Source organism: Myotis yumanensis, unplaced genomic scaffold (assembly GCF_028538775.1).
Source record: "Myotis yumanensis isolate MYYU_CA2020_CCGP unplaced genomic scaffold, mMyoYum1.0.hap1 SCAF_1, whole genome shotgun sequence".
NCBI lineage: Eukaryota > Metazoa > Chordata > Mammalia > Chiroptera > Vespertilionidae > Myotis > Myotis yumanensis.
Window position 1 is genome coordinate 28416307 of NW_027223752.1, and position 22153 is coordinate 28438459.

Consider the following 22153-nt stretch of genomic DNA (forward strand, 5'->3'; position numbering starts at 1 on the left):
ATGGTCCTAGTCACATCAATAAAACCAAGTTCTGGGTCTCCATCTGCTCACCCACAGCATGGAAATGCTCGGAAACGTCTGGAAGGACACCATGGCCACCCCTGGGAAGGGCTGTGGAACAAGCCGGGCAGGGCAAAGTGAAAGCGTGGTCACTGTATTTCAATATAGTTTTAAATTTAGTGAATGTATATTAACGTATAAGTAAAGATAATATTTTTAAAATAGGGTTTGTAAGCTTTTAAAAAGAAACTTTTTTTAAAAGAGCTGCCACCCAAAGTTCTTACATCCCTGCTCATCCCCCAGGTTAAAAGAGCAGTTGCTGTGCAAAAGATGGCACAGCTGGCTCTCTCTGGGGGTCCTATTTCCTTAAAACAGTGCTGCATCTTCACAGTTCTCTGCGCCCTTCCTTCTCTGGGCTCCACAGATCTGCGCTTCCATTAGAATGTCAAAAATGATCCCCAAATGCCTGTGTTTTACTTCAAATTGGACCATCTGCTGCCCCCAATAGTCAAATTGCTAGATTTTTCTTTCATGGAAAAGAAAACTGCAGATAAAATTTAATTGCTAGCTCTGACCCAAGCCAGTTTGGCTCAGTGGATAGAGTGTCGGCCTGTGGACTGAAGGGTCCTGGGTTCGATTCTGATCAAGGGCACATCGTACCTCGGCGGCAGGCTCCATCCCTGGCCCTGGTTGGGGCGTGTGGGGAGGCAACCAATCAATGTGTCTCTCTCTCACATTGATGTTTCTCTCTCTGTCTCTTCCCCTCCTTTCCACTCTCTCTAAAAATCAATGGAAAAATACCCTGGGGTGAGAATTAATCAGAAATAAATAAATAAAAAGGTAGGTTGCTAGCTAGGTAGGTAGGTAAATAAATAAGTAAATACATAATTAATTCATTAATCCATTAGTTAAATAAAAGCTAGCTCTGGAATCTGAGCAGCCCCCTGACTGGGGGACAGGGGCTGAGGCCGCACTGGAGGGCCTCTCTGCCTCCTGACCTCACTCTCAGGGTCGGCCAGGCTGCTGGGCACTGAGGCACGTGGCGCAGATGCTGCAAACACTGGTCAGATGCTGTGGAACAAACAGAAACGCCCCCAGTTCATAGACCTGAAAGGGTGAGGGGTGAGGGGTGACGGGGAGAACCTTTTTAAAGTCCTGCTTATTGAGGTATCATTTGCACACAATAAAAATCAGCACTTTTTAAGTGAATAGTTTGATGAGTTTTACAAATACAGACAGACATGAAACCACCACCACAATCAAGCTCCCGAACATTTACTGCAACCCCAAATGCTCCCTCCTTCCCCTTTGCACTCGATCCCCGCCCCGCCTCGCCCCGCACCACCCAGGCTTTGTTTCCTTTTCTCTGTTCTCTGGTTAAGGAGCTAAATTTCCTTGTTCTCTTTGCTTAGTTTTCCTACTAAGTACCATCTCATCATCTACACTCTGTGAGGCAGCCTTTTGTTCAGTCGTCTTTCACTGTCTTGTCCTTAAAACTGCACATGCACCTTGGAGGGCAGTGAGCCTTAGGTACAGGGAAGTGCTGCCCATCTGGAAGCCCGCAGCAGCTCCACCCGCCCCCGCCCCCTCCATACACACACACACACACACACACACACACACACACACACACACCTGCCGGCAGAGAAATGCTACCCCACTGGGCTGTATGGCAGAGGCCGCTTTGCAACCTGGCCCTGCCTGGCCCCCCAATACCCTTAACCCCCGACCCCCACCCCCCTGCCGAGGGCCGGAATAGAGTTCCCTAAGTCCATATTTTCTCCCATCTTCAGCAATGATGCCCCCAGGTCCTAGTGGGCACAACCTTGTCTCCCGGCAGGCCTGGTATGCCACCACATCCCTGTTCTTTGCCACCAACAGAGGCTCCTCATGCCCAACAACAACAAAAAAACAAAAACAAAACCAAAAAACTGTTTTTCCTGCTGAGAGGACACCAGATTCTGTTGGCCAAGTGCCTGCTGTGGAGCGTCGGTTCCTTCTTTCCAGGCCTGCTCAGTTGCATTAGGTTCCAAGTTGGCACTTACAGGAGTGAGAGAGGGAACTACGTCTGGCCAACCTCCTCCTACCTCTCCAGGAATCCCACACCCCCATCTCCACAGCACCCCCACACCCAGCCCAGCCAGTGGGTTCGTGAGGCACCTGGCTTTGGAGAAACCACTGCCCACACCCCTCCAGGCTGCCTCCTCTTGGCCCCGCCTGGGTGGGGGGCGGGGGGCTGGCCAAGACTACCATAGAGGGGACCTCCTGTGCAGGCGAGAGGCACTACCAGGGAGGCACATGGCTTTGGCCTGGATGCTGAGGCAGGTGCTGAAGGTACCACTGAGGAAGCTGTCAGCTAACTGCACTCCTTGCCCAGGTTCTGTTTTTAAGGGGAGCTGAGTGGTGCACCCCAAGGCCGTCCCTCCTCCTGAGCCCAGCATGGAGACCCTGCTAGTCATGGATGGGGTTACTCTCCTGCTCCTGACACCTGACAGCCAGGCCTGCTCCCTGCAGCCTCAGCGACCCCATTTCCACACAGCAGCATGACGGAGGCACCGGAGGCTGCTGTAGAAAGACAGACCCCCACCTTTCTCTGAAGACAGAGCAGGACACTTCCTGAGCAGACGCCGTCAGCTCCGGGCAGAGTGTAAAGAGTGCAGTGGAGGCGAAAGGCCGGGCAGCTACTGGCCCTGGAGCGACCCCAGGCTCTGCTAAAGCTCTGTCAGACCCACGCTGGACACCGGGTTACGCTTCCTGGTCAGAGGCTAGCCCATGGCAGGTAGCCTGGATCTTCTCCAGAGCTTACATGATTTTAGGTTACACATCACATGGCAAGGGGAGGCGGGGGGGGGGGGGGGGGGGGCTGGCTACTGACAAAGGACACTGGCCTGCAAGTGAGCACTGGAGCTCCAGTCTCAGGAACCTGATCTTGGTAAGCGCTCTTGGGGAACAGAATCCTCACTGGCAAAACGAGGAGGTTGAGCATGCAAAGTCAATGCCTGCAGTGGCCAAGCAGAAAAGTCAGTGCATTTGCGGGGGGTGAACTGCCCCCAGCCCCCCACCCCCACCCCCGCTGAACGGAGCTATTGCTTCTCAGCTCAAGCTGATCACTGCCACAGGGGCTGTAGCCCCAGAGTGATGAATCTCCAATTCTCTAAGAGAAGCTGGAAATCTGAGTTTAATGTGAAATTTTCCATTTTCAATGCTGATCATTAAGGAAACAATTCAAAACAGTGTACTGGCTAAACAGTCCTGTGGGTCCAAGCCAGCCTGTGGGCCTCTAGTTGCCTAGATGCCTAGGCAGGTCCTGTCAGTGCCTGACGCCATGACCTACCCTCGGAGGAGCAGTGATCACTGTCAGGCCACTCGAGGAGATCACGACCAATCCTCACTGAGCGCTTACTCTGTGTCAGGCACTCATCGCCGCAATAGCCTTAGGAGACGGGACTTACTTTCCACCTCACTCTACAGGTGAGAGAACGGAGCACAGAATTATGGGGGCCTGTCCAGAGTGGTGCAGGTAGGACGTGGAAGAGCAGAGACGTGAACCTGGAAGTCTGCAGTCTTAGGCACAGCGCCCTCCTGTCTGGCTTCCTCTCTGCCCATCACTGGCTCCCAAGGGGCACCATGCACCAAGCAGCCCACATAGCATCAGGGGCATTCTGGGACTGGCACTTAGGAGGGCGCCCTAAGATCCCTGTGCAACCCTCCCAGTGTAGGCCCTTGAGTCCCACCTGCAGTGTACGCGCAGGGTGTGTGGTGGCAGGGTTAACTCTACTGCAGCCCGAGCTCTGGAAGAGACCAGGTTTGCAGGACTCTCTCTGGTCTTCCCCGCCCCCGCCCCGGCCCCTTCACGGGCCAGGTGTCTTTTTGTGGAGAGCGCACGGAGAGTCCCCTCCCATCTCCCCAAGGCAGGGCTGTTTGCTGCAGCTGTGGCAGATGTTCCTGGGTGAGCTGGCCAGCCATCGTTCTGTGGGAGCCAAGAGCCCCTGCAGCCGGGAATGCTGGGCTAATGCTCAGCCCTGGCACGGTCCCCTCTCTCTTGCTGACCCCTCCGGTCCAGGTCACCACGACAGATGCTGGGAACATATGCCCGGAATTAATTCACTCCATCACAGCCACAAGAGGGACAGCCGCCTCCTCCGTCTGCTCCCTACTCCCTGGCTTTCTGATTTCGACCTCACCAAGAGAAAAACCCGATTGTTTTCCCTCCCTTGTTGCCAACCCCCTCCGCTGGGCTTTCTTGTCATTATCCTGAGCCCAGTGCCAAAGGTATTTGACTCCTGGAGACTCCCCCGCCCGCATCCCAAACAGGATCAAAGGGCCAAGAAGAGCCCAGAGTCACTCTTCCCAGCTTTTTGTCCCCAGATTATGTGCCAACTTTGCTGGAACTGATGACTGTTTTTTCCTTTTCTTAAGGGAAGTTCGTCTCTCTCATTTAGGAGCCAGAACAGCCCCACCCTCCCAGTCCTTCCTGACATCTACTCCTGCTGCAATTCATTTTCTGGATAGCAATCAGCAGCTTGGCTTTGGGAGCACGAGGGTATTGTTACTTCTCATCTTCGTTCTTTCCTCCAAGGAGGAGCTGGCAAACTTTTCCTAAAAAGGACCAGATAGTAACTATTTTAGGCTCTGCAGGCCATACAGCCCCTGCCACACCAAGTTCTGCTATTGTAGCACAAAAGCAACCAGCGACAATAGGCAAAGGCAGGCGTGTGGCTCTGCTGCAGCCAAATTTTACTAGCACCGGTGGAGGCTGGATGCGCCCGTGGGCTGCAGTGCGCTGACCCCTGCTCTGAGCAAGCCCAGTCCCCTCTGGATTTCTGGTGGACACACGGAGCGCCTCTCTCCCCCTTCATCTGTACTTTGCAGGGGATCCTTTGGGCTTCTCCACTCTGGAAAGCCTCTGCTTTCCCAGACCAATGCTTTGAAAATCCAGATGAAACTGGTCTGCTTCCCTCCTAGACTGTGAGCTTCTTGGGGTCAGCACCACGTCTTATTTGACTTTGAACTCCTGGAATATGCATGGGCCTTGACAGAAACAAGCAACACCCCCATTTTATCCTGAAAAAGCTCACAGGCTGGTGGGAAAAACGAGGTGAGCTGTGTTCTCAAAACAGAGATAAGCTCCATGACAGGATGAAGGAAGGGAGGGGGGAACCAGGAGAATGTGCCTCCTATACATTTAATAGTGACCATGGAAAAACTTACGGAACAGAGACAAGAAAAAAGTAAGCATTTAATCCCTGATACACTAAAACACTAAAAAAGCAAACAGAACTGATGCCCTGGAAAACAGTTTAGCAGTTTCTCAAAATTTAAACACAAACATACCATCGGACCCAGCAATTTCACTCCTGGGAACCCACCTAAGAGAAATGAAAACGTATGTCCACACCAAGACATGTGCATGAATAATGCCCACAGGGACATTATTCATAACAGCCCCAAACTGGAAACTCCAATGCCCCTTAACGGATGAACAACAGTTAAACAAAATGTGGTATGGATCCACACAAAGGAACACCTGTCAGCCATCAGAGAACGAACTACTGATACATGCTACCACACGGGTGAGCCTGGAAAACATGCTACGTGAAAGGAGCCAGATTCAAAAGGCCACATAGTCTACGAGTCCATTTATTTATTTATTAATTTTTTTATTGCTTAAAGTATTACAAAGGGTATTACATATGTGTCCTTTTTCGAGTCCATTTATATGTACAAAGGCAGAGGGTTGGGAAGCAGGTCAGTGGTCGCCTAGGGCTGGGAGGGGAGCGGAATGGATGTAAGTGGACACAGGGATCTTTGTAGGGTGATGAAAATATCCTAACACCGGGTTCTGGTGATGGTTGCAGAACTCCATAAATTTACTCAAATCTCTGACCTGTATGCTTTCAGTGGGTGAGTTTCAAGGCATGCATGTTATACCTCAATAAAAGTGTTATAAAAACAGAACTGAAAAGCTCTAGTGCCAAGCCATTCTGTGCACGGCTGAATGATGCATGGGGGGAAAGGAAGGTGGTATCCCTTCGCAAAACACAGGTGTTGCTGCAGTAAAATATCCAATGTGACTTATCGTATCAATCAAATCCAGTTCTAAAGTCTAACCGCAGTCAGCTTTCACCAGGTATCACAATCCTAAGAGGACGAATATTATCCCCATTTTACAGACGAGAAAACAGAATCTGAAAGGGAAAGCAGCTCACGCGAGGACCCACAGCTACTAAGTGGCAGAGCTGGGACTGGGCCCTGGGCCTGCCTGATTCCGGAATCTGTGTTCTTTGCCACAGCTCCCTACCTCCTCCCCCGACCGCCTTCCCCCCTGACTCCCTGGCCCCCAGCAGGAACGCACAGCACTGCTCAGGCAAGCAGAGCAAGGACGCTAAGCTGTCTTACCGTGCTGGACAGGTCTCCAGCACCAATGCTCCCTGGAGCCCCCCTAACCACTAATCAAGAAAGGCCTTGATGTACGTAAGCAGCACATTTTGGTGAAGGCACTAGCGTCACTTTCCGCCTGGAACATGCAGTTCCCAAAGCCTGTCTGAGTGTCCCAGGGTTTAGCAAAGATGAGCCAACACTCAGGGGTAGAGACGACCTTAGGTTCAGCCACAGGCCTGCCCAGATGAAGTGCTCACTCAAGCTTTGCATGGGAGCTGCAGGTTTCCAGGGAGCACTCCACACCGGGCCCTACAATGCCACCCTGTCCTCCCGGCACACTGGCCTGGCAGGGAGCTGGCAGCAGCCTCCTCACCTCTGGTCCGTGGCAGACAGAGCTCATTCATTCTCTCTCTCTCTCTCTCTCTCTCTCTCTCTCTCTCTCTCTCTCAGCATTACCTGTTCACTTCTGCCAGGCCAAGGCACGAAGAGGCTGTGCAGCCGTTTCGATAGCATTTACCGCAGGCTGCCTGGCAAGCCCACGGAGGCCTAAGAGTGTGCGTGTCTCTGAAGGGAGTGGACCCTGCACGTGCAGTCTTTCCTGTGATAAGCCCAGGCCTTGGGCGCACTGGACAGGGCGTCTCCTCTCCCCTTGTCCCCTCCACCCCAGACACACTGGCTTTCTGCTGCTACTCAAATGAGCCAGGTGCATGTCCTCCTGCTGACTTTTTTTTTTAAATCTGCACCTGAGGAGGATATGTTATTTATTGATATTAGAGACAAAGGGGGGGGAGGGCATCGATCAGATTCCACACACGTCCCGACAGGGGTCGAACCCAAAACCTAGATATGTGTGCCCTGACTAGGAATGGAACCACAGACCTTTGGCGTTCAGGACGATGATACTCCACCCAAAGGAGCCAACGGCCAGGGCTTCCTGCTGGCTTTTTGCAAGTACTGCTCTCACTCCTTGGAACACTGTTCCCCAGGTACCATCTTGTTCCTTCTTTTCCCTTCCTCAGGTCTTTGCTCAAATGCCACCTTTTCAGTGAGGCCTTCCTGACCACCATGTAAAATTGCAACCTCCACCCCAGCACTCCCTGTTCTGCCATATTTTCCCCCATAGCATCTACTCACATCTGATATACTACCTATTTCCTGTATTTGTCCATCTCTCTCTCCAGGGGTGTGCTAGAGGGGAGGGAGTTTGCCTTTTCTAGGTCTGTCTCTGCAGTGCTTAGAACAGAGCCTGACATGGACTGAGTGCAACCAGTATCTTAGAAGGAGCAATGCAGACACCAAGGGAGATTTTGTCAGAGACCAGCTGGGACTTCTCAAGCCAGCTCAGAGGTGACACCAGCCAGTCTAGGAGAAACCAGTAAGGACCTGTCAACATGCCACATGGAGACAGCTGCACCAAGACACAATCCATGCCTTCCCCACGTCTGCACAAAACCACACTGCGGGTACCTGCAGGTGCTGGTCCATTCTGCCAGACCTCGTGGGCCAGCTTCTTGGGAGGCCCTCTGAAGTCTGGGTGGGCGACCCCGCTGGCTGGAACATGAGGAAGGCATCTCAGACGTTGAGTGAGAACGGTGGACGTAGGTTCTGGAACAAACTGTCATTCCCCAGGAACGCTGAAGAGGGGATGTCAAATGCATGGTAAAGGATGAAGCCCCGACAGGGCCTGGTCTGGGCAGGTGCCAGGAGAATTGGCCACACATGCCTGGAACCCGGCTCTTGTCCAGGCTCACATAACAGCACTGTTCCTCTCCCTGGTCCATCCTCCCCACCTACCTGGGCCATGATGACGGGCTTCACATCCAACCTGACAGAAGCCCTCTGCCCTGTGGTCACTCCATACAAAGAACAGATGCCTGGTCAAGGCCGGAGGGGTGGTAGGCAGCGTCTCCCAGCGCATTGCTCATTCTGCCCACTACAAACCAGATCCCTTTCCCAAGCTGGAGGCAGGAGAGCGGGAACAAAACCATGAGTGTTAAAAGCACAGCGGTGTCAGACAACTTGGTTTTGAATTCCAGCTCTGCCACCAAGTAGATGGATAATCTCGGGCCATCTCTTTACCTCTCTGACCCTTAGTTTCCTTATCTGTAAAATGGGCTAACAACCGTATCCGCTTTGTTGGGTAGTTGTGAGAATTAAGCAGAATTCCTACATGCAAGCCCAGTTCCTGGCAGGTGGTAAGTGTTCCATACATGTTAGATCTTGCTGCTGCTGTTATAAAATAAAGGAAGAGAGGGAGGAAGTCAACCCCTAGCTACCTGCTCCCAACGGCTGAAGACCTCCAAGGTTATGAGTCCCGAGGCAGGTGAAATTGCTGGTAATTAAGGTACTAGAAAGGCAGCCTTTCTCCTTTGGGCTTCAGAACCGTGCAGGCTCAAGAAAAACCAGCCTGAAAGGAAACTTCGCAGTGACCATGGGAATTATTCCAAAGAGGGGCTGTCGGGGCTAAAAGTGTGACTCTGGAGGGGGAGGAGAAGAGACCCCAAAGCCACCAAATCCCAGAGTTTATAATTAGTAGCCCAGCATCCTCTGTGCCTGCACAGGGCCTGCCTGGCTCAGGGGGAAGGGCACACATAGTCATACAAAAACAACCCCCCAGTGGGTTTTTGAAGTGCTGAGCCTCTTTGTTTGTCTGAATTTTAATGAGGGGCCAGGCAGGATGAGAGCAGCACTCACTCCCTGGCCAGGAGTGGGCTTCGTTAGCTGCCAGCCCGCACGGGCCTGATCCAAAGCGGCATCTAGGAAGGGCGGGCCCTCAGATGAGATGTCTTGGGGAGGAAGAGAGAAAAACAAAAACTAAAGATGCCTATTTAGAAGAAGGCTCGGGCTCTGCTCCAGATCTCAGCGCATGTTGGAAACAGGCGGGGACGCTGCGTGGGGGAGCCACAGAGACAAGCAGCTGCGTGTCTGAAAGGGCAGAGGGAGGCCAGGCTCCCTAAGAGAGCGTTTCTGTGGAAGGCTCAGGGCTGCCACGCTGGCCCCTGCTTCCGAGAACCAGGAAGGAGGCTCTGGGAACCTGTGGCAGAAGGAAACATGCTTTGGGAGCCCCAGGAACAGGTTGCGGGAAGATGGTGAAAGGGGAGTGCTATCAGAAAAGCCCCCAAACCCCGATGTGAGGAAGGGGTCACCTTTTCACACCCACTTCCTGCTGTGTCTTCAGCTAAGCCACCTAAAAGCACGAAGGAGACAGTGCAACTTCACTGATTCAAGGGAAAGTCCGCAGTAAGAAAGGCGCCCGCCAGGCCACCCGGCAGACAGCTGCGTGCAACCCCCATACCCGGGGCCCAGGTGCTTACAGGTAGATGCTCCAGGGAACTGCTATAGCCTCTGTGACTGAGCAACTTCGAGGAGTGCCATTCCTTTGCTCCCTGATCTAGCTTTCCCTCATGCTCTCCCACAGTGGGCAGAGCTCCCATAAGATTGTTTAAAAGCTGCTTCCTTCATCTCCATGAGTCTTTCCAAGAGGGCGCTGCAAAGAAATGGGAGAGATAGCCACAGAAAAAAAACAATTTAGCCCTGGACGGTTGCTCAGTGGTTAGAGCATCGGCCTTCGGACCGAAGGGTCGTGGGTTCGATTCCCTGCCAAGGGTACATACCTCGGTTTCAGGTTCCTTGGCCCCTATGGGGACATGTAAGGGAGGTAACCAATTGATGTCTCTCTCTCATGTTGATGTTTCTTTCTTTCTCTCTCTCCCCACTTCCCTCCCTTCTACTCTCCCTAGAAATCAATGGAAAAAATATCCTCTGGTGAGGATTAAAAAAATTTTTTTAAAAGAAAAAAGCAACTTATTACAACTGAAAATATCAACGCAGTCTCCTGAAAGTAAGTATTTTTATTACAAAATATTCCATATGAAAATTCTAAGCTCCTTGCAAGCTTTTTTAGTTTTAGGCTTATTGCATTTTTTAAAAAGTCCAAAGCAGAGGTTATTCTGTGCAGAGAGTGGTCTGTTGTCCCCAGGGGCTCAGGTGTGTGCAGACTGACCCACGGGGTCCTCCTTCGCTGCCACAGCAGGTCTCACTCGGTGAGAAGCTCTGAGGACACCTCAGTGTATAGATGGTCCCAGTCCCAGCCGACGTCGTCCTGCCGAGAGAGGTACTGCTAACTTTCTTGGGACAAAGGAAGGCCTTTCCCTGCAACCGTAGCCCACCACCCAAGCCCAGAAGCCAGGGAGGCCGGGGTCAGCCTGGGAAGCCAGCTGGTTAGAGGAGCCAGTGGCTGAGGGAGCAGGAAGCTGCTACTGCTACGTACTTCCCGAACTTCCTGCTCTGGCGCGAGCACTTTGGTGAGGAGCTTCAAGTCGATCGTTCCATCCTGTAAATGCAAATATAGATATAGATATAGATATAGATATAGATATAGATATAGATATAGATATAGATATAGACATAGATATAGACATAGATATAGACATAGATATAGATGTGCATTTCGAGGAGCCTTCAGACAATTAACTCTTGTAAAGTGAGGAGGATCAGGTTGTGTGGGGTAGACTTCCCAAACCCAGAGCTGCAGGAATGCTTTCTGAAAGAGTAAGAATGTGAGTGGACCACACAGTCACTGAGGGAACGCCACGATACCCCCAGGCTGGGCATTCTCTGGGGGAAGGTCAACATCAGGAGGGCAAGGCATGGCAGCAGCCTTTCTCAAGGGCCTGCGTATCTATTGACTCCAAGTGGGCAGCCATGGAAGCAGGTGGGAGCTGTGCTGGGAAACACTGGAATATGCAGCCCGGAGATGCTGCAATACCCAAGGATGGTGCCTTCAGCAAAAGGACTGTTGCCAGGCAACCTCAGAGGCGCATGGAGGAGATGAGAAATCCCTGGGGATGTTGCCTGGAGCCCTCCCCTCTATGCAGGAGCCGCTCTACTGACCAGGGTCTGAAAGGCTGCGCACTTCATGAGGTCATTGTCCAGGTCACGGTAGGTCATCACCCGGTTTACTTGGACACTGCAGGAGAGAGAATGTGAGGAAACCACAGGTAGGACCAGTTCCAGGAGTGCTGCTGGGCCACGGTCCCAGAGCCTCCTAGGCAGCTAGGGAAGACCAACCTGGGAAGAAAGTGTCTAATAAAATGGGAACCCTGGGAGGGAGCCCCCCACCAGTAGCTGGGTCTGCACTGGGGGGCAGCACCACTGTGGATGGCACTTGAAGTGTATTAGCTCGCATGTTCCCTGCCTCCCTCCAGCTTCAGACCTAATTAACATACCTGGGCGGGGCTGCCACCTGCAAAACGAAGTCTTCTTCCTGTACTTCTTCCAGATCCGGAATAACAGGAATATCTGCAATGAGAGGAGGCGGCAAAACGGTCAGCAACATGAAGAGGAGACTTGCCTGCTTCTTCATGTGTTACTTATTCCTTCAACAAGCCAGCATGGGGCTATCAGCTGGGGGTAGAATGGACAGACAGACACAGTCTCTGGCCTCCAGGGGCTCCCGGTCCAGGGCTGTGGGACTGAACTACAGGTGCACATTAGAATCAAAGGTAGAATGTCAACAAGTCCCAAATCCTGGGCTCTACCCCAGAACCAGCTGGATTAGAACCTCCCGGGTAGGGCTCAGGCATCTGTATTTTCCCTAAGATTTCTTCGACGATCCTGATGTTCACTCCAGGTTAGGAGTCACTGGTTTGGGTCTCCAAGGAGAAATGTAAAGAAATGAGAAGAGCGTCCCAGGCAGCGTTAGAGGAGAAGAGGGAAGGGGAATCAATGAATAAGCCTGGCAACGGTTGGAGACAGAGGAACTGAGAAAGCGCAGTGCCACGAGGTGAAGGTCACGATGACCTCCCCGTGACCGAGGTGCACATGTGCATTAGCTCATTGTAGTCTCTGCAATCATCACAGTCTCCATGGCCCTGAGCCTGCATCTGAAGGTCACTGTACACGTAATGATACAGCCTGGCTCCCAGCCGTGTATCCGAGATCAGGCCTGCATTTGCCAGGTCTACTGCAAATCAGTGCCGCTCCTAAAGATGACGCTGCTCTTGCTGTCGCACAGAGGCTTTCCTTCCCTGGACTCTCCACATGAGACAGACATACAGACACAGAAGGAGCCCCAAGGCCACTTCTTTCACCGATTTAATGACATCATGCAAATGGAGAAACAGGCAGCACATCACTTAACTGTGGCAACTGACTTAAGGTATAAAAATAGCCCACGTCCTCCTGGGGACACCCTAACACCCGACAGAAGAATTTCCTTCTCCAGCGAGTATTACTGACCGGTAGAGGGTTTTCTTTGTTTTAACCAGACTGCAGAGAGGGGCAGAGCGAAAAAAGGCCACGTGGGCTGAGACAGTTCCAGAATTCCCAAACCAACACAACTATCAAAAGGAGGAAAACATCCCAGAGAGGAAAGTAAAAAACCCTTCACTTCTGCTTCCATGGACTGAATTCAATATTATTTTTAAAAGAGATGCAGAATCATTTCAAGAAAATGAAGACCCTCGCCTCTGTCAGGCTATTCAGTACTTAAACTGAGGCTGCTGTAGTCAAGTGAAGCCCAAGTATTTGTGTGGCAGTTCCAAGCCTGGAGTCTTTATTACTGCTTCAGACTGTGACGTTCCGGATGCTGTACCTGGAAAAAGAGAAAGTATGCAAGGGAGACACAGAAAATAAGACACACAGAGAAAGAGACAGGCGAAGAAAGAGAGTAATTAAAAGAATGAAAGAGGTGAAATAAAAAAGAAATGGCTGATAGGGAAAATAAAGACATATACACCTCCCCCAAAATGATGAGCCACATTCGGCAAGTCCTCTGTCTAGAAAGAAGCTGCTCAGAGCTTGGACTGCATCTCCCTATCCTGCTGAAGAATTAGAGATGGAATTCTCTAAGATGCCGTCTTATGCTAACGGAAATTCAGCTTTCTTCCTCACTCTCGCTCTGCATTACTAACACTCCATGGTGAGGGCTGCGCTGACAGTGCCGTGGGAGCCCAGGGCGGGTGGGGCCCCCAGGCTGGTGCGACCGCGCAGACCCAGCAGCGGGGTAGGGGGAGGCTGGCTGTGCCATGTGCCATCAGCAGTGTGACAGTTAGTGATCCAGTTAGCTGCTCCTGGCTCTCCTCGGACGTGGAGTCCAGCCTGAGATGAATATTCAGAAGTTGGTAAGAAAGTGCCCCATGCTGCGTGTGGGGCTCAGGACGGGTCTTCCCAAAGTCCCCTTTCCCTCCACACACTAGCATTTGGGCCCTGTCAACTCTGCCCAGCTTCTCCCAGCTCTGAGGACTGCACTGCGGCCCAGTGTCCACTCTGACTCCCCACAGGCCTCTCGCTTCATCCCCACCCCCTCCTCCAAATGTGCACCAGGGAGTGTGGGGCTGGCCCATCTGTGACAGATCAGAGGTCAGTCCGGGCCTTGGCAAAGGCGCCTCTCAGAGTGGCACTGGTGGGGCTGGCCACACAGTGGGATTTCTCTCTAATTGGAAGCCTGGTGCCCAACAGAACCCGATGCACCGCCTGAGTGGGACAGAGCCAGCGATGACAGCCAGGCCAAGGCAAGCTGGAACATTCCGGTGCAGTGACAGCTTGAGCCATCGCAGCAGAGTCAGGCCATCCAACTCCCGGCCCCAGTGGAACAGGTGGCCGTGGAGCAGGTTTTGGGCAAACTTCAAAGAACTTCACAATTTTACAGTTTCTGATTTATAATCACAGACAAGTACTTGCTCATGTGTACATAATAGGTTTGGGGAATTTTTGTTCTCTCCTTCCGCGGCCCCCCGCCCCCGCCCTAATCCCACACACATACCATGAACAAATCTAGAAAAAGAAAATGGACTTAAGAAATCCACTTCTTCACAAAATTACCTACCCGAAACGGCCCTGCCTGCACTCAGCACAGCTACTTGCCTACAAACCTGGACTCGTGACCCAGTCTCATGCAGGTTGTCAAGTTTAACTTTCAAATGCACAGGATTTTAATAGAGACAAGAGGAATACAAGAGTCTGCTCTAGTACTGTTGAAAGCTACCGCTACTTTAAAAAACCTAATAATAACTGTGTTAACTTTATTCTCATTTTCTTCCACGATGCTGAAGAACATGAACAGAAAGTATATGGGTAGGACTCCTGTCCAGCAGTTACGAGTGCAGGCTCTGGAGGCAGGATGGCTGGCTTCGACTCGCCCATGTACTAGCTGTGTGACTTTATCCTCTCTGTGCCTCAGTTTCCTCATCTATGAAACTGGTAGAATTGTGCCCACGGCACTCAGTTGTTGTATTAAATGCAACAATCTTTATAAAATGCTAAGTGCCATGCTATTTGGATTCATTTAACAGATATAATATTGAGCATGGAGAGAAAACTATAGGTCTCTATCACCGTTTTCTCATTTACTCCTGCCCATTCTCCAGTTGAGAACACTGAGGCTGAGGAACATTAGCAGTTTGCACTAGGTGAAACCATTAATAACAGAACCGGGCTTCCCACTCCTGTCTGACTGCACCCCGAGCTTGTCCACACCTCACCTGCACTTTCTTTGCAAAGGCGCAGAGACGCCTCCTATAGGTGAGACACTGCCTGCTGACCAACAGCTTTCACTTTGCCCGAGACTCAATGTCCCCTGTTCTTGGGTATTTCCTTTGATTGGTTACCTCCTGCATGCCCCTCACTGGGGATCAAGCCCACAACCCAGGCATGTGCCCTTGACCGGAATCGAACTGGGGACACTTCAGTCCGCAGGGCGACGCTCTATCCATTGAGCCAAACCGGCTAGGGCCTACCTGTCTTATTTTTAAAGGTAAAAATAATATCCTATGTGGTAATACATACAAATACTGCAGAAAAGTTTAAAATGAAAATTCCCTTTCCTTATATGAGCCCCAGTTGTCTCCCTAGAGGTAGTTGCTATTAACAAATTCTTGTATATACTTATTGAAAAGAATTTATGCCTACCACAGCACACACATCCTTTAAAAAAATGTTTACAAATGGGATCACTTTCCATTCGTGTTATCTGTAACTTGCTTTTATCCTTCCTGATAAGGTACCGATACATCTTATTCTTTTAAGTGGCCACCTAATGTTATTGGCCAGATGCTCCATAATGTATTTACTCCCGTCCAGGGAGGACCTAATTTAGAATTTTGGGGGTGGGAGTTAGGGAAGCTCCCTGAATTAGGGACAATGCAGCTGAAAGCTGAAGGATAAGCAGGATTCAACCAGACAGGGGATGGCATGTGCAAAGGCACTGAGGTGAGAAGCACCCTGTAACACTGCAGAAACTGAAGGCAGGCCGGTGTGGGTGGCATGTGGGGCCCGGGGCAGAGTGGCACGGGGTGAGGCAGGAGAGAGGTGCCTGGTGCCAGGTGAGGAAGATCTGTATCAACCAGCCAGGAAACAGGGACCAGTGCCTGTTACACACAAGACCCCTCTGAGGCACATTAGGGGAAACCACGATGGACTAAGCCAGCGGTTCTCAACCTGTGGGTCGCGACCCCTTTGGGGGTCGAACGACCCTTTCACAAGGGTTGCCTAAGACCATCGGAAAACACATATGTAATTACATATTGTTTTTGTGATTAATCACTATGCTTTAATTATGTTCAAATTGTAACAATGAAAATACATCCTGCATATCAGATATTTACATTACAATTCATAACAGTAGCAAAATTGCAGTTATGAAGTAGCAACGAAAATAATTTTATGGTTGGGGGTCACCACAACATGAGGAACTGTATTAAAGGGTCACAGCATTAGGAAGGTTGAGAACCACTGGACTAAGCAAAGTTGCAAAGAGGGTCTATATGTAAAAAAATAATAAACGAACAGAATAAGGAAAATACACACCCCTTCTTTGATGAATCATCTCGGAATCCAACAGGCAGAATTCAGAGCTTGCTACTTCGTCTTTCCATCATTCTTCGTTCAAGGCCTCAGGGTAGACCTCACTACCCTGCATTAGGTAAAGTAAGTGATATTGGCCCTCGGCCTGCCCCCTAGATAGTGAACTAGCTGAGGGCAAGGACCACATCCTGGTCACTTCTGCATTCCCAAGGACTGGCAAACTAAAGCAGAACAGAACAAAACTGAGTCCATAGATGCCCCTCACATCTGAAAGTCACACACACAGAAGAGCTGTGTCAATCTTCTCTATACTATCCCATTACAGTGTAAGTGCTCCTGAATCCTCAAGTTGCCTAAGTGGGTTCGCTTCACAAGAATAACCAAGAGAGTTCCTTGCATACTTCCTAGATTTGACAACATCCTAGCAAAGGCTTTGCCTCCCCTCAGAGCTGCTCCTGCTGGGAAGGGTCCGTGTGTATGCAGGAAGCAATGGATGAGTGGGGACAAAGCTGCAGAGGAAGTCATTCAAACATAGTCCACATGGACCTCTATCCTGAGGCTGGGTCCCACGCTCTTCCCACTGCTCCCTGTGTGTTTCTTCCTGGATCACTAGTGTGTCCCACTGTATAATCCACTTTCTGGGGCTTGCTAATGCACAGCAAAAGCAATAAGAACTTATTTCAAAGAGAAAGATTGTTGCCAAATGGGAAACTCCTGACGATACCAGAACACTGGTCTGCCAACAGATCCACCAACACACCAACTACCAGCTTAAATGAGGGCTGCTTAGATAAATAATAGAAATACATAAAGGAAACATATGGGAATACCAACAGGATCAATTCCAACTGGTTTAAAAAAATGCGAAAAGCGCCCTAACCAGTTTGGCTCAGTGGATAGAGCGTCGGCCTGCAGACTTAAAGGTCCCAGGTTCGATTCCGGTCAAGGGCATGTACCTTGGTTACAGGCACATCCCCAGTGGGGGTTGTGCAGGAGGCAGCTGATCGATGTTTCTCTCTCATCAATGTTCCTAACTCTCTATCCCTCTCCCCTCCTCTCTGTAAAAAATCAATAAAATATATATTTTTTAAAAAATGTGAAAAGCTGCCCTAGCCCGGGAATACACTCATTACGAATAGGAACATATACTCACGCACTAAAACACTAACCACCCAGTGGAGTCGCAGTGTCGGCCCCTGTGGCCGGACAGCAGAAGCCGCCGGCCTCTTCCTGTGAAGCTGACCCCAGCTCTGCGTGCATTTCATGATCGCCAGCGTTCAATCCGGCTGTTGTTTGCCAGTCTGGGTATAATTAGAACAGAAAGTGATTTCAGAGACTCGACTCAGCCTGAATGAGTGCCCCTGAGCATTGCTCAGGCTCTTCACCTGGAACATGAATGTAAGTCCCACCGGACGGAGAGAACGCAGGAGGCACCCAACCTGGCCCTGGGTCCCACAGGAAGCCTTCCTCTCTGTGTCCCTTTAGGGTCTACTCTTTGCTGATTTTCTTGGTTGGAGCTTTCGTGTTTATTTTTTTAAACATGTCTTTATTCTTTTATTTTTAAGAGGGAGAGGGAGAAACATCGATGGGCTGCCTCCTGCACGCCCCTTACTGAGGACTGAGTGATTCTGCAACAGGACATGTGCCCTGACTGGGAATCAAACCAGTGACCTCTTGGTGCATGGGGTGACGCTCAAGGAGGCTGGTTGGGGCTTTCTGAATGGAATTTCCTGGTCACTTGCAGAAGGGTTTCTAGAGAGTTACGTCAAGACTGTGCTGTCCTCCAGCATGTTCTTACCCTGACACCTTAGTAAATAATACAAGGTTGGTCTAACTTGCCAGGCTCCTTGAGGTACTTACTGATGACATGTCCCTCACTTCAACCACGAACTGAGCTCCCAACGCCAAAGGCCCTGCCTGGTTACACACAATCTCTTCCCAGAGCTGCCTTCCCACTCAGTGCCCTGGCCACTGCCGAGCACCCACAGGCCATCACGGGCCCACAGCCACCATCCACAGCCAAGCTCAACAACCAATCGACATGAAAGGGATCTGGACATGCTGCTTAAGGACACCCCAATACAAGCAACCCCCAATTTTGTGACCAAAGTCAACAGACCTCAGCAGAGCTCATAGGCAAAAGGAAACAACATCCACAGTTTTAGGAGATGGCAACTTAAACCGGAAATCATTGTAATTTTTCTCTGCAGCCGCAAAACTTTGTTTTACTGAACGCTGTTACCTTCTGCATCACGTACAGGGAATTTTAAACAGGCAAATGGAAGAAGGTCTGATTGAAGATGAAGTTAAGTGAAAGAAATTGGTCTCATTTAGCCCATGACAGGATTCATCTGTGTTCCCAAGTCCACTGAGGTGGCATCATGGGCGTTTCATATTCATGAGCTGCGGCAACACTGTGTCCCCTCATTTACAAAGAGCCGTGTTCAGCAAATTCTGTCCCTGTGGATCCTCCGTGCATTTCATGGTCTTGTCAGAGAGACATCAAATGCTCCAGTAACCAAATACCAGAAAATGGCTTTAATTAGTGGATCTCAATCGTATAAATAATTTTTTTTCTAAGTGAAAAAATGGAGAATTTTTTTAAAAGGGAGAAGAAAAGGGGAAAGCAGTAGGCAACAGGCTTCAAACACCCAAAGGGACAAGGGGAAGAGACGGTCTCAGAGGAGCTCCTGAGTGAGCTTGGGCCCAGCACCATCGGTCCCCTGCTCTCCCGGAGTCAGGGTTCGAAGGGCACAAACTCTGGAGGTTCCTGGCAGGTCCGCTTTACGAAGACTCATCCCTTGTGATTTCACCTGAGTCAAGCCGGCCCAGCCTGCACTCGTTACAGGCAGAGTGGGAGAAAAGGCAAAGAGAAAGGAGTCCGGAAACTGTGATGTTGGCTAGAGAGCCACGCTGCCAAGACCGTGAGACAGGACTGACCGTGAGCAAAATGCGTGGCCCAAGGTGCAGCCGAGTGTCTGGGGGCAGGTCCCGGAAGAAGTATGTGATAGAGCAACAGAGAGAAAGAGATGCGCCATCCTGAGGTGCCAGGTTGGGCTTGTGCGTTTGATTTTCGCCCGTGTCCTATATGTTGAAATACCGCCATGCTCCTGCCAAGCCGAATCTCTCCTAATGCTGCCGGGGAAAGATCACAGACCTTAAGATCAAAACAGCTGATTGTTCCTCACAGCCCCCAAGCTGGGGGGACTCTCCTGGTGGACGATGGGTTGGAGCGGAAGGTGCAGACTGATTTCGGTTTCTGAGATAAGCCCGGCCTCAGCACAGTGTGGTGTTGCTGGTTCATGAGCAGAAAAGGGGTTTTGCTAAGCGTGGCGCCTCAGTTGGTGGTCTATCATGGCCTGTGAAAGCCAGATCTCATAATATCTTCCACAGAGGGAAGTTGTAACATTTTTGAAGGAGCCACGAAGGCAACACCCCAGAATGAGGTTTTCCCCATCACCCGAAGTGCTGAGTGCTGATAAGATTCTGTATCGCCCTGGCCGGTGTGGCTCAGTTGGTTGGACATCATCCTGTGCACCAAAGGTTGCCAGTTCAATTCCCAATCAGGGCACATACCCAGGTTTCCGGCTTGATCTCTGGTAGGGGGTACATGATGCAGCCAATCCATGTTTCACTCTCACATCAATGTTCCTCTCTCTCCCTCCTTCTCCCTTCCCCTCTCTCTAAAAAAACAATTAAAAAAAAAGAATCTGTATCAGCCATGGATTGAGCCTTTCGAGACATTCAAAGGTAGTGCTCACAAGAGACGAGCACAGCTCAACAGGATTCTCTATGGGAAAAGATCCCATTCGGCCCAGGAGCCTGGCATTGGGAGGACCTGCTGCGGTGACCTCTAGGGAACATTGTATCACTGGCTACAGACAGTTGAAGGAAACAAAAAACAATGAATAGGAACGCTCTTCGCCACTCCAACAGCTCTCAGAGCTTCGTGGTGGTTCCAGCTTTGATCTGTTGAGTTATGTGAAGAACAAGGAGGGGTGAAGCATTTTAAAAATTTAGAGGAATAAAGTGGCTGGAAGGAATGGAAACTGAGGAACTCTCCACTCTCTTCAATAGGACCCAAGATGAGTGACACGGCATTAAAGTGACAGAAAACACCTTCTCAGAGCCGCCAGAAGAAGTGTGTTAGAAACCAGGCATATCTGATTCTATTTCATCCTCTTTGTGTTACACTCAAAAAAAAACAAGACAAACTGCACCGCTTTCATTCTAAATCCTTAGTTTTGTATTTTCCTTATATATATTTATTAAAAAAATGCTACTTTGATCAGTGCCACCCGTGCCACCCTCACACACAGAACTCTTCTGAGCGGTCCCCTCCGTGCAAGGCCACTGCTGGTGACAGCCAGCTGGTTTTGATCACAGCCATTCCGAATCGGATTTTCATAAGATAGATGAGGAGTCTTACTGCTGCTCTCTCTCTTATCAGATGAGAAACAGAGGGGGAGGGGGAGGACGGGTCCTGAGGGAGCCGCACAACAATCAAGGGCTGCGTGGTTCTTTCTCTGTCCCTCCACTGCTGCAATTTTCAAAGGCGTTCGCCTCGGGCACTTTTAAATGATGGTGTCTCAATTCTGTAATCATCTTTCAAGAACTTTCTCTTAAAGGGCCTTTTAGGTAAACCTAGTCTGTCAACCACACTTATGGACTCAGGAATCACATTCCCAGTATGTGTCCTATGTGTGTATATACAGACGAATATACACACACACACAGAACATCTGTGAATTTTTAGAAATTTAAGTTGGTAGAACCTAAAGCTAGATCAAGTTCATTTCCTGTTAGGGTAAGAGGTCCCCTGTACCTCTCCCAGAGATTTCTGCTCTAGCTAGATTAGGTCCTTCTTTGGGAACTAATTTCCATGTGTGATAAGTCAGAAAGAAAAGACTTCTCCCCCTGAGGGCTAAGTGATGTGCTATGTCCAACTCAGATGCATAAACATGCCTGTCCCTTCTCACCTCACCTAAGCCGTATCTGGCTGTCAGTCTTCAAACTGACTAAAGCAACATGGCCATCTATTTGGGAGAACACAAAGCCACAACGCCACCAGTCATCCGAGGCCACAACTTGCTGTGATTTTGGTTGCAAAGACTATTTGGAGCAGCTCTACAACTCTACCTATCTCTTCTCATTGCAGAAAACATTATGGCTCTTTACACAGACTCCAGCTTTTGAACAGACATCCTAGAACACCAAGCCTCATTTCTTTCTAGTCAAATACAAATCTAAGTGGTCTAAGATCTCCCTGGGCAGTGGTCCTCAGCAATATGGGCCTGTCTGCATTCAGGGCCTCTCACCTCCTTTCATCCCTCATACATACATTCCCTTCACACAGTGTGAAGTCCCGTGCCTCTCCCAGAAAGCCGAACACTGCTTAAAGCAGTCACATCTGGGACAGTCACAAAAGTAAATGGGATTGGTTTTGTCCTAGCCTAATCCTGTCTTCTGTACTCAACCAAGCCAGCATCCAAGGAGTCACAGAACGAATACCCTGATCTCTATCATGATTTCAGGGAGAGTCAGCTGTCTGACTTGTCAGCACTTAATGTTGGATGATTTATTACTAATCACATTCCTCCAGACTGTAGCACGACAGACTGCTGTCGGAGCTTTCTCTCTGTGTTCCTGGAGGAAGGTACTGCAATCTACTTCATTTCCAGCATGCGTGCATGGCACAAGACCTGCATTCTTCCCTCCTAACTCTTCAGATGGGAACATGCAGGTAAGCCACTTACATGAACGAAGTAAATGGAACCCCGAGGTCACTGCCAACTGTGTTTCAGGCAGAGGTGCTCGTGATGGTAAGTTTGGAAAGCCTGGTGTGACCTAGAGACTTCAGGGCACCACTAGGGGCATAAAGAGCTCTGTCCCAGCTCTGCCAACGAAGCAGGAGGTCTGGGCCAGCCTCCGGGCTATGCTTGGACCAGGGTAAGGTAGAAGACGATGA

The 22153-nt window shown here is 50.3% G+C and overlaps 1 protein-coding gene across 1 annotated transcript in view; it reads right to left on the reverse strand.

Moving 5' to 3' along the window:
- Positions 1-10015: 10015 nt before the first annotated feature.
- Positions 10016-22153, reverse strand: part of IFT43 (intraflagellar transport 43) — a 72314-nt gene continuing 60176 nt past the window's right edge. The window contains exons 6-9 of the mRNA XM_070403533.1: positions 11610-11682; positions 11275-11350; positions 10652-10714; positions 10016-10483 (exon numbers count right to left, since the gene is read on the reverse strand). Of these exons, the coding sequence (XP_070259634.1) occupies positions 10418-10483; positions 10652-10714; positions 11275-11350; positions 11610-11682 (278 nt within the window). The 3' untranslated portion in view covers positions 10016-10417. The remainder of the gene's footprint in view (positions 10484-10651; positions 10715-11274; positions 11351-11609; positions 11683-22153) is intronic.